Source organism: Lipotes vexillifer, unplaced genomic scaffold, assembly GCF_000442215.2.
Source record: "Lipotes vexillifer unplaced genomic scaffold, Lipotes_vexillifer_v1.1 scaffold131, whole genome shotgun sequence".
NCBI lineage: Eukaryota > Metazoa > Chordata > Mammalia > Artiodactyla > Lipotidae > Lipotes > Lipotes vexillifer.
In genome coordinates, this window is record NW_006782866.1 from 2,996,515 (window position 1) to 3,009,956 (window position 13,442).

Consider the following 13,442-nt stretch of genomic DNA (forward strand, 5'->3'; position numbering starts at 1 on the left):
TATTCCTGATTACTTCAGCAGGTATAGGATCCTGTTTATTTAATCACATAGCAATTGGTGCTTCTCTGTGGCACTTAATTTATTTTACCTTGTATTGCTGTCACTCCTACCGTGATGCAAAATCCTTGAGGTCAGGAGATGACCTTACTCGTCTTTGCATATATTTAATGATTAAGAGAATATCACGCATCCAGTGTGGACTCAATTAACATCTAGTGAACTTAATGAAATCATTATTTGAAGCCCTCCAAGGATTTCCAATGACCTATCACTTAAGGCTCTCAGAATCTGGTCTCAATTATCCAACTAATTTTATCTCCCATCATTGGCACTCTAAAGATTAATTCACTGGATGACTGAAAACAAATTCTTAGCTCCAAGGCTCCTTCTCCTGTCTGAAATGTGTCATACTTATTGGGGAATCTTGCTGAACCCCAACTCTGCCTCTAATCTTAAATGTTTTGTCCTACACGCCATTCAAACCACACCTACCTTTCATGGTCCAGCCCAAATTCCAGCACTTTCAAGGGTCAAATTGCTTCTAGCGTGTGTGTGTGTGTGTGTGTGTGTGTGTGTGTGTGTGTGTGTGCGCGCCTACTCACATTTCTTCTAGTATCCATACTATTTATTAACATTGTACAATATTATTTAACTGACTAGCAAATTATTTTTTGTTTCCAAAACTAGATTATAAATTTTTAAGATAGAATCATTGTCTTCTCGTCTTCATACTCCCTAAATTTCCAGTGCAGGTATAAACTCAATAAGGAGGAGTTGACTCATTCAACTTTCTAGAAAGCCTTTCTTCCCTGAACCCCCAAGCCTGGATGCAGTACTCTTTATTTGTGCTGTGCATGATCAAATAATTATAATATGTGGCAAAAATGAATGAACTACAGCTACATGCAACAACATGGAAGGCTCCTAAAGAGTAATATTAAGGGGGAAAAATGTCCCAGAAGACTGCGTGGAATACCATTTCTATAAAGCTCAAAAAACAAAAAGCAAAATCAGACACTTTATCACGTGGGCATACAAGCATACTTGACAATACTGTTTTAAAAAGCAAGGGAATTGGGACTTCCCTGGTGGCACAGTGGTTAAGACTCCATGCTCCCAATGTAGGGGGCCTGGGTTCGATCCCTGGCTGGGGAACTAGATCCCACATGCGTGCCGCAACTAAGACCCAGTGCAACCAAATAAATAAATAAATAAATAAATATTAAAAAAAAAAAAAAGCAAGGGAATGATAAACCAAATTCTGGATAGAGGTTAGCTCTGTGAGGAAGGCAGAAGCAAGCAAGTGGAATAAGGGGGGCACTTTTACAGATGGCATGGCTTTAGCAATATATGAATTCTCAAGTAGGATGTGAGTTCCTGGGTATTCATTTTATCATTATGCTTCATATCTCACACATTTGTCATATATTATTATAATAACAAATATACCGTTAAAACTAATGAAGGGGGAAAAGACAATCTTGGTGGTCAGGATTCATAACCACTAATCCTAAGGATCAAATTCTCTATCTTGTTTTATTATACCAGCTGGATGTTGGCAGTTCCTGGATTCATGTATATTCATCAAAACCAGAAGGATGTCAGAACCTACAAATGAATTTTGCCCTTTATGTGTCTTGTGATAAACAAAAGTTCATATATTAATATACATGAATATACCAACTTCTTTCATGGCTAGTAATTCTGAGAAATTATTTTCTATTCCAAAACCCTAAAGAAACTCTCCTATGTTTTCTTCTAGAAGTTTTAACATTTTTGTCTCCATGTTTAATCCATCCAGTGGTGTTTTTGTATATAGTGTGAGGAAGAGAGCCAATTTGTTTGTCCTTATGCATGACCAATTGATCCAGCAAACTTATTAAACAGTCACTCTTTTTTCAGTGGTATACAAGCTGCTTTTGAGATTAAATACTTCCTGATTTCTCAGGATTTAGACCCTCCTTGTATTTAGATTAAATTCCTGTTTCTTAATGCCTTATGTCACAGCACTGGATTCAGCCCTTTGCCTACTAAATCTACAGTTTTTTCAGATCCCTCTAGCATAAAGAAGCCCTTTCAGCAATCCTAGTTCCAGCAATAGTTAAAGTATGACAGTGTTTTGCTTTTCTAGATACAAAATAGTCACTTGTGCCTGAGCTGAGGTGAGGAAAGAAAACAGTTGTATCTTACACTGATAGCTTAGAGTTATGCGCTACCTGAGATAGCAGCTTTTGCTTTCCCATCCTCCCTAGTGTGACACCAACCATGCTGATATCTCAAATGTGTGACAGTGGACCCAGAGCAACCAAAATCTCAGCCCAGTTTCTAATCAATTTAGAAACTAAAATGAATTTTTAGGAGAATGGGAATCTCTGTGTCTCTAATGATTTTCATCTGCGTGGTTTAAATTCTTGATGAGTTGACCTAAGCCGAAGGAAGAACTAAGAAAGGACATTCGGCTATGCAGAATCCCAGGTGACAGCACGTTAAAAATCAACTGCAGAATGTCAAATGTTACAACCTAAACAGAAAGAACCCACTATTTGGAAATCTAGAGGTCTGGTGAGAATCAAGTCACTCACTTCATTTCCATAATGTCTTCACTTACAAAGAGTATACACACATCTTTCTAAGACTGATAGGAAATAAGATGCTAATAACTTTGCTCGGATCACGCTCATGTTATACTCTTCTGGAAGATGCCCTCATTCCCTCCACAACAGCACCAAGTGGGAGCTGAAGTTGCTCTCTACCCCCATCCTGATCCTACGTCCTTAGTCTCTCGATCCTTGAGACAGTTTATACTTATGCTGAGGTAGAAGGTACCACAGCCATGGTGCGAGGGATTCCCACTTGGTTTCACATCTCAGAGGAGTTCCCGCAATGGAATCCTGCTTTGCCTATGAAGTGCAGGAGAACATACTCAAAGGACAGGGAGAGCGTTACTCCTGCCAGGAGTCTCTAAAGTCAGACTAATTTGCAAGATAAGATTGAGTGCAGCACAATGGTCTTCCTAAAGCAATCACAAAAGTATAAACACTGCGCCTGGTGTTTACCTAGTTCTGAAATGAAGGCAGGAGATCTCACAGTGATTAATAAAGGGACTCAAACTATCTGAAGCAGTAACAGAATGAGTGGAATGCTTTAGCTGTTTGTTCTAACACGACGAGTTACACCGATTAACAGATTCTAACCCACTAGTTTGGTTTCCTGGGATATGAATTCCTACTGTAGCAGACTATAACTTGGGGACAATGGTGCAGCTTCCCCACTTACCTCAGCAGCCGCAGCTCTGCCAGCAGTGTGGGGTTCTGCTGGGCCTTCTCCGGGGTGGGCTGGGAAGCCTGCTCATGCTCTAGACGGAGACGCTGAATCTCCTGCAGGATCTCTCTAGAGAGATGGATGAAAAAGAGATGGCCACGTATGGCTTCACAGCTCGCTCCCTCTCTTTTTTACCATTAGAAGTTTTTATTCTAGTCGTGCTGCCTCTACCAATCTTGTTCTGATTGTTTCTGAATGACCAAGATGTGAAATGGACACCATCTTAAAATTGCTGCACTCGATATTTCCTCAATGAAACAATCCTTTGTGGTAGAAAAAGTCCTACAAACCCTCTTCTCAAGAACTTGAAAAATTTCCACAGAAGAAAAATGACAACTATCAATAGAAGAGTCTGCTCCTCTCTGGGAGGAACTTGCAACCTTCTAATGCAAGTCTTGTGCTAACTCCCCTCAAGTCTTCCTCTGTCTCCCTTCTTCTCCTGAACCCCACTCCCACCCCGAGATCTGATGGTTGCCACTTCCTCCACTGTGCCTGTTACATTATGACCAATCTCCTTGTCCTGGTTTCTGCTTTTTCAGTGCATGATGGTGTGTTGTCTGGTCGCCAACCCTGTAAATGGCTTTTCAGCGAGAGACCAGACAGTCGCGTGCTGCATCGTGGGCCAGGACAAGATGACAAGACAGAGCAAAGGCTCCTGGGAGTAGAGTGGAGAAAGGAATGGGAGGGGAACACACTGGTGGGTGAGAAAAAGAATCTACCTGAGAGCACCTGAGCAGGGTTTTGGACTACCAGAATGAACAGCATGCAGAGATACACAAATTAGTGTCCAGGGCATGTACTGGACTTGGGCTGGCCTATCTTTACTGAGGTGGGATCTTCCTTTGTGGTCAAAACCCACCTAGACTGCAAGGAAAATGAGAACCAGATACTCACGTGATAATCTTGGGCTTCAGAAACTGGCTCGACCTCAGCATTCTTACCTGTTTTTGTTTTCCAGTTCTGCAATAAGCTGTCTTTGTTGTTTGTTGGCATCAAAGTTAAAGCTCAAGTCGGTGGGAGGACGGGTCTAGAGTGAGGAAGAAGAAAGTTTTTTTTTTTTTTATTCAAATATATCCAGAGGCCCAGATGGACTGTTGACTTTTTTTAAAACAGATTTTTGAGGTATAATTTACATACCATAAAATCCACCCGTTTTAAGTGTACAATTCAATGAGCCTTCGTATATTTAAACAGTTTTGCAAACCAATCACCACAGTCCAGTTTTAGAACATCTTTCATCACCACAGAAAGTTCCCTCATGCCAGTTTGTAGTCAACTTCCACTCCCATCCCCAACCACAGGCAACCAGTGATCTGCTTTCTGTCCACAGTTTTGCCTTTTCTAGAAACTTCATATAAATGGAATCATACAACATGCAGTCTTTGGTTTCTGGCTTCCACTTAGCATGGTATTTCTGAGGTTCATCCATGTTGCTCCATGCATGAGGAGTTCCTTCCTTTTTATTGCTGAATAGTATTCCACTGTTTCCAGCTTTTGGTTATCACAAATGAAGCCGCTCTGAACTCTCATTTACAACTCTTTGTGTTGATGTATGTTTTCATCTGTCTTGGGTAAATCCCTAAGAGTGGAATTCTAGAGTTATATGGTTAACTCTGTATTTAACATTTTGAGAAAGTGTCAAACTGTTTTCCAAAGTGGCTGAACCATTTTACAGTCCCACCAACAATGAATGAGGGTTCCAATTCCTCCACATTCTCACCAATACTTGTCATTGTCTTTTTGGTTTTAACCATCCTAGTGGGCGTGAAGTACCTAATTGTGGGTTTTTTAAAAATTGAGATAAAATTTACATGCCTTAAAACCTACCCTTTTAAAGTATATAATTCAGTGGTTTTAAACTATATTTATGAGGTTGTGAGCCCATCATCACTATCTACTTCCAGGACATTTTCATCACCCTGCAAAGAAACGCACAGTCACTCCCCATTTCCCCTCCACCATCTTGTGACAACTTATCTAATTTCTTAATCTCTGGTTGGCCTATTCTGGACAGCTCATACCAATGGAATCATGCAGTATGTGATCTTTCATGTATGGCTTCTTTGACTTGGCAAACGATTCCAAGGTTCATCCACGTTGTAGCATGTATCACTACCTCATTTCTTTTTATGGATGAATAATATTCTACCTTATGGATATATCATATTTTGTTCATCCATTCAACAGCTGAGGGACATTTGGGTTCCCATTTTGGTGGGCTATTTTGCATAATGCTGCTGTGTGCATTTGCGGACAAGTTTCTGTGTAGAGACATGCTTTCATTTTTCTTGGGTATATATCTAAGAGTGGAACTGCTGGGTCATATAGTAACTGCCTTTTGGGCAACTGCTAAACTGTTTTCCTACATGGCTGTAGCAGTTTACATTCCCACTAGCAATATATGAGGGGTCCATTTTTTCCACTTTCTTGCCAACAGTTGTTATAGCCCATTTTTTTGATCACAGTAATCCTAGTGAGTATAAAATGGTATCCTGTGATTTTGATTTGTATTCCCCTAATGACTAATATGTTGAGCATATTTTCATGTGCTTATTGGCCATCTATATGTCCTCTTTGGAGGAGTCATTATGGTTTTGATTTGCATATTCACTACTGGGTCTGACCCTTGTACCTCCTTTAAGAATATGGAAGCCGGGCTTCCCTGGTGGCGCAGTGGTTGAGAGTCCGCCTGCTGATGCAGGGGACATGGGTTTGTGCCCCGGTCCGGGAAGATCCCACATGCCGCGGAGCGGCTGGGCCCCTGAGCCATGGCTGCTGAGCCTGCGCGTCCGGAGAGGCCACAACAGTGAGAGGCCCGCGTAACGAAAAAAAAAAAAAAAAAAAGGAAGGAAAACCAGAAATAGGGAAGGAGACCCTCCTGGGGCTGTTTTTTAACTTCACTCTTTAATGCCCTGTTGTTATTATATTCAGACTCAGCTGTCAACATGTGAGTGCGCAGCACAAAAGCAGCTTTAACTTGATGACTTTTTTCCTCCAAGGCCATGAAAATGAAATGGATACTATACTCTCCTTTATGTTATTCCATCTTCTAATGAGATTTTCTTTCTCATGGACAGTGAAAGCCTGTATGTCCTTTAGAGTTCTTAGTAGATCAAAGTCTCATTCTTGCTGAACAAAAAAACAAACATTTTCCCCTTCTACATAAATATTTCCGTTTGAGAGTAGACCAGATTGAAAGAGGTTTTTTCCTACTAATTTTGAGTCCATACAAAGCCTAGGTTTAATAATTAACAGTGGATATTCCAAAACTGTCCTCTGGGATTTTAGAGTTTGGGTCTTCAACGGCTTTACACAGCCTTACCGTGATCTCAGCTCAGCATTTTTCTTTTCCTTAGTGAGGCTTCTAATTTCTCAGATGGTCACCTGGGCACCATTCTACCTCCTCTACCCCCAGAGATGGGTATTTGACTATATGTCCAGCCCCTTTTGATTACCACAGTGTTTGTACTCAATCATGAATTATTTTAGGCATCATCTGCATTTAAAGAACAGCAACTGGGAAGTAATGTCAAACTTATGAGCAAATTGGAGAGCAGGAAATGCAGGAAACTGAGAGAACAGACCCTTTTAAAGAGAAAGGGCCAGTTAAGTGACAAATACCACAGGAGAGGTTGTCTAAATGGAGACTGAAAAAAAAAAAAAAAAAAAGGAAGCCAATCAACACAAAATAGGAAAATGGATGACTAGGTGACATTTCCCTTTTATTGATTAACCAGGGTGGAAGCTCTTAATGAGGGCTCTGGTATAGTTACACTTCACTCCAGGTATTCTTGGTTCTTCCCAAAACATGATCTACGATGAAGCAGAAACCTTGTTTCCTGTCTAGAGTTTAAAGATGCAATAAGTAATTCTTTTCATGTGAAATTTCCTAAAAAACAGGGGCAAAATAGCATAGCGAATCTGGGTGGGAGCCTTTTATCAAATTACCAAGTAATTTCCTTCTTTAAAAGGAAAAAACCTGATCTTTCTTCCTCCAGAGAAGAGCAGACCAGCAGTCAACTGAGCAAGTTCTCTATATATTCTGTTCAGTCTTGTGAGAGCCTGTGTTGAACCTCAGAAAAATGGCTTGCCTCAGAGTAAAACTGCTATGAATAATAGGTTTTCAATTCCTGAAGACTAGAGTTAAAACTAACGGCTCCTTATGAGAGTGGGACCAGGGAAAATTATGGATGAGGAAATGAGCTCTGAAAGGAATTTGTTTCATATAATGACAAAAACCAAAAAACCCTACAGTATTTCACTGGAAATTTCTAAAGAATCCTTTTAGTTTTGAGTGTCTGACTGCAATGCTGAAGCATCTTTCAAAGAGGAAGTTAACATAGGAATCAAGAATTATTATCAATAGTGATTCCTAACCAGGAAAGATTCTTTGGCACCAAGAAGCACTGTTACTCAAATATAAAGAAGTAGGGGCGGAAAAAGATTCAAACCCTTAGTCAGCAGTCCCACCTGGAGCAGCCTGCACCCTAGCTCCTCCACCTGGATGTAACAGCAGGGAGCCCCCAGTGGACAGTTGAATGATGGCTTATTTCACCCAGACAAATGTCAAACACAGTTGAGTGTACACTAAATAACAGAGAAATGTAGGATTTTATTTATTGACTATCTTAGACATCACAGTACTCCTTTAAAAAAAAAAAAAAAAGCCAGGTATCCCTTCCTAAAATGCCCCCAGGACACTGAAGGGAAAAAGAGGGAACAGTTAGTTTATAAAGACATAGATTACTTTAGCCAGAAGACCCCTAAAGATGATTTATTTCAAAAATTAGATAGTTCAATCATTCATTTATCCAGCAAATATTTCCTGAGCACTTAGTATGTGTTAGATACTATTCCAGAAACTAGGGATGCATTAGTGAATAAAATACAGCCTCTACCCTCATGTAGCTTACATTACATTGGGAGAGAATGATAAATAAATGTAGGTGATATACATTTATGGCATCAGTAGTGATCAATAAATAAATAAATGTAGGTGATATATATTTATGGCATCAGTAGTGATCAATTTGATGAAGAAATATAGGGTTATGACACAGAATAAACTGAGAAGATTTTTTAAATGAGATAGTTATGAAAGACTCAATGAACTTAGGAAGCAAACCAGGTGAAGGTCTGGGGGTTGGGAGGGTCGGGCTTGCTGGGCAGAAAGAAGGGCAAAGGCCTACAAGTGCTCCAGGTTGGTGTGTTCTGGTCAGTACTGATGGAGTGGCGCGAGCTATGAGGCAGGGATAGGTGATAAACTGGGAGGGCCCAGATGATGAAGGACCTTTTCATCATGCAGTGGAGTTTCCATTCCATTCCAAATGTGGTGTGAAGCCACTGTAGGATTCTGAACAGGGAAACATGGAATCAGTTCCAAATAACATATGTACATACTCTGCCCGCAAGGAGGTGGAGCCTAACTCCCTGTTCCTTAAGCGTGGCCTGTCCATAGTGATTTCCTTCCAAAGAGGACAGTGTGGAAAGGGGACAAAAGAGTAACTTTATGTCGGAGAAACCTGACAAAAGCTTCCTCAGCCAAGTGATCAAGGTCAACATCAACAGTGATAAGTTACATTGATACTATATATGTATGATGTGATGTGAGGAAAATAGCACTTATCTCTTCCTCCCCCAAACCCATAATCCCAGTCTAATCATGAGAAAACCAGACAAATCCCCATTAAAGGACATTCCTCAAAACTGTCAAGGTCATCAAAAACAAGGAAAGTCAGTAATAAGCTATAATGGAAAATAATCCTATATATCATACAGGATCATCATATATATTATCATATAGGATATAACTATATATATAGTTGAATCACTTTGCTGTACACCTGAAACTAACACAATATTGTAAATCAACTATGTTTCAATAAATAAAAAATAAACCAAAAAAAACAAGGAAAGTCAGAGAAGCTGTCACAGACCAGAGGAGTCTAAGGAGATATGACAATTAAATGTAATGTGGTATCTCGGGTGGAACCCCAAAACAGAGAACAGACATTAGGTAAAAACTAACAAAATCTGAGTAAAGCATGGACTTTAGTTAATAATAATGTATTGATATTGGCTCATTAATTGCAACAAACATGCTATACTAAGGTAAAATGTTAATAATAGGGGAAATGGAACATGGGTTATATGGAAACTCTCTGTCCTAGCTTCACAGTTTTCCTGTAAATCTAAAATTGTTCTATTTTAGATGAAGCTTATTAAAAACAAACACTGCTTTGGCTACTAAGTGGAGGATTTACTGTAGTGGGATAAGAATGGAGGTAGGTGGACCACTTAAGAATCCAAGGGTTTGCTACTTAGTCGCATGTAAACCTTGAGTTACTTTATTTTACTATATACCTTTATTTCCTTGTCTGTAAAATGGGAATATTTATGGAAAGAGATGTGAAGAGGATCCCTTCCTCTGTTACACTAGTATTCTCTTAGGTTTAGGTAATCTCACAGAGCTCCATCATCTTTAATGAAATAGAGACACATCTGAAAAATACAGGATAAGGAACAAGACCCCACTGAGCAAAACTGGGCAAATATAAAACCAAGGAAAGCCAACATAGTCAGCAAACTGTAATCTGCTGGTATGCGTTTCTGGAGCCTCCTAAAGAGAGACTGGAAGTTTCCCATCTGGATGAACTTGGCAGGATGAGTTCCACAGAAATGTGCCTGATATCAACCAGACTTTCACTGCATCCCAAGGGCAGGCTTCCCATCATCTCAACCTCGTTTAGACTAACTGGAGGGCTATGGATTATTAATACCTCTCTCTCTCTCAAAAACCCAGTAATGTTTTTTAGGAGAGTGGTTCCCAAGCTAGCTGTAAATCAAGACTGAAAGTTTTCTTTTTTTTTTTTTTTTTTAAACTAAAATCAATGGACCCTACTAAACCCAGGGATTCTGATTCAGCAGGTCTAAGGCAAGGCCAAGAATCTACATATATTTTAAGTGTTGCACAAAAGATTAGAATATGTAGCCAGGTTTGACAATGACTATTTTATAGGGGTTTTAAGTCATTAAATGTGTGCAAAACACCACATGAAAATACTCTTGATCTTTAATTCTAAGAAGCCGTAAGGACATTTCTGGAATGGTGCATGGGTGGAGCAGCTGACACGATGATGAGGCTGTGAAGTCCGGGACTGGGCTATGTGGAAAAAAATCTCAAAAACATGTAAATGTAGGTAGCATGACAATGGACAATGGTTTCCCTTTCCTTTCACCTTTCTTCCAAGTTTTCCATAATGAGTTTTTAATTTTTTCATAAAGAAAAAAAAATTTTTTTAATAAACAAAAACCACCTGACTACATCTAATGCTAGTGATGTTTGTGATGAAATTTAAGATTTGCTGTTATTACCATGATTTGCCACACACTGTATTTTTGTTGTTGGTGGTGGTGATGTTTTTTTTTTGCGGTACGCGGGCCTCTCACTGTCATGGCCTCTCCCGCTGCGGAGCACAGGCTCCGGACGCGCAGGCTCAGCGGCCATGGCTCACGGGCCCAGCCGCTCCGCGGCATGTGGGATCTTCCCGGACCGGGGCACGAACCCGTGTCCCCTGCATCGGCAGGCGGACTCTCAACCACTGCGCCACCAGGGAAGCCAGTTGTTGTTGTTTTAAAATGGAATTTAGGCACTTCAGGAAAACAAATTAGCTCTCCTCGCTCATCTAAGCAACCTACAATTTCTCTATCTGAGGGTCAGCCTGAAGACGTTTCAGTGGCCATGTATGCCACCTAGGGAGACGTGAGGGTCTGACGCTGGAGCATTTCACAGGGTGTAATGCCGGCTGCTAAAATGATTTAATGGTCTTTCTTGTACAAGGTTTTTGGGAAAAAAAAAAAATCAATACAAAGCCTATCTGGCAGGCTATAAATAAATTCTTTTGAGCACTACACCCACTTTATGCAAAGCACTTGTATCAGTGAGAGATTAGCAGATTAGAAGTCTTCTGTTTAATAGAAATCTAGTTAAGAAGAATCCTTCCTGAGAGACCCAATATTTATAAGATAAATACACTTAGGAAAATAAACTGAAGATGAAAGGGGCCATATCAGTATTTAGTCTCAAGACCATTCTAACAATTATTTTCACATGAATTAGAGAACTGGCATCAGAAACTATCAGGTGTAAACAGATTTATCTTGTTTGCAGTAAAGGAGTACTAGGATCTACTTTTCAGGGTCAAACGGCTTTCGAGCTTTTATTTACAAATTTTAAAAAGTACTATGTACGGTCAACAAGACTATATAATGGTATTACATATACTTAATTTTAAAAATCCACCACAATGCTATTCCATTTAAAAAAATTTAATTAATGTTATTTATAAATTTTAATTTCTAAAATAACAAACATTTGTGACTGATTGAGGGCATGTATAGGGTTTAACTAATTAAATAAAACTAGTCTTTTTCCCAGACATTTTTTTCCCCCTATTCTGTTCCATTTCACTAACCTTTAGAGTTGGAATGTTAGAGTCAGATGTATGACTTAGTATTAGATTCTCAAGGAAAAGATTTTGAAGACTAAACAAACCCAAAGGAATAAATTACGTTTTGAGAGAGAAACAAAGCAAAACTCTCTACTGGCAGCTTTCATAACTCTATTTCCCTGTGAAGAAGTAAACATAAATTAGTACACATTTCTAAAACTAACACTGTAGAATATTGTCCTGCGAGATATTGGCCTGCCTGTCCTAATTTCACTCCAGAACAATACTGGACCTAATGGTTTGTGATTCTTATAACCGCTCTAAGAAATCTTTGCCTGCCCCAAGGTCACAAAGATATTTTTCTGTTTTCTTTTAATAGCTTTATGGTTTTAGCTTTTAAAGTTTATGATATATTTCAAATTGGTTTCTATGTATGGTGTGAGGTAGGGGTAGAGGTTCTTTATTTTCATACAAACAGTTGTTCTTTCTTTTCATACAGATAAACAGTTGTTCCAGCAGCATTTGTTAAAAAGATTTTCCTTTCCCAATTGAATTGCTTTTGTGCCTTGTTGAAAGTCACTTGACCTTATATGTGTGCATATATTTTATGGATGATTTGCTATCCTTTCGCCAATACCATACTTTCCTGATTACTGTGGCTTTAGAGTAAGGCTTTTTTTAAAAAAATATTTATTTATTTATTTGGCTGTGCCAGGTCTTAGTTGTAGCACGTGGGATCTTTAGTTGTGGCATGTGGGCTCTTCTAGCAGGCTCTTAGTTACAGTATGTGGAATCTAGTTCCCTGACCAGGGATCAAACCCGGGCCCCCTGCATTGGGAGCGTGGAGTCTTAACTACTGGACCACCAGGGAAGTCCCTAGAGTAAGACGATGTCAAGTAGGGTTGAATCCTCCAACTTTGCTCTCTTCCAAAACTGTTTTGGTTTTCTAAATATATTTGAAAATCAGTTGGCATTTTGATTGGTACTGAATTTATAGACCAATTTGGGAAAATGTACCATTTTACTAATACTGAACCTTTTGAATATGGCTATACCTCTCCATTTATTAGGTTTTCTTTAATTTCTCTTAGCAATATTTTATAGTTTTCAGTCTTGAACATCTTTCATTAAATTTATCCATAAGTATTTGATGGTTTTTAATGTTACAGTAAATGTTATTTTTCCTAAATTTAATTCTTAATTGTTCACTGCTAGTAGATAGAAATACAATCAATTTTTATATACTGACTTTGTATGCTGCAACACTGCTATGTATCTGTTCTAGTAGTGTTCTAGTAGTGTTCTTGTAGGACTTTCCTTAGGACTTCCTATATAGAATCAGGTCATCTGCAAATAATGACAGTTTCACATCTTCCTTTACAATATTTATGTCCCTTTTTTCTTGTCATGCTGCACTGACTGGGACCCCCAGGACAATTTTGAATAGATGTGGTGGAAGGAGACATCTATGACTTGTTTGCAATATTACAGGGAAATATTCCAAATTTTAACCTTTAAGTGTCATATAAGCTATACAGGTTTTGTTTTTTGTTTTTTTTTTTGCGGTACGTGGGCCTCTCACCGTTGTGGCCTCTCCCGCTGTGGAGCACAGGCTCCGGATGCGCAGGCCCAGCGGCCATGGCCCACGGGCCCAGCCGCTCCGCGGCATGC

General features: G+C 39.3%; 1 protein-coding gene across 2 annotated transcripts in view; it reads right to left on the bottom strand.

The window, feature by feature from the left end:
• Nucleotides 1-13,442, bottom strand: part of DTNB (dystrobrevin beta) — a 262,633-nt gene that overhangs the window by 39,661 nt on the left and 209,530 nt on the right. For both annotated transcript variants that reach the window (XM_007455514.1, XM_007455515.1), the window contains 2 exons: nt 4,263-4,348; nt 3,277-3,390 (listed from right to left, as the gene is read on the bottom strand). In XM_007455514.1, coding sequence (XP_007455576.1) covers nt 3,277-3,390; nt 4,263-4,348 — 200 coding nt within the window. The remainder of the gene's footprint in view (nt 1-3,276; nt 3,391-4,262; nt 4,349-13,442) is intronic.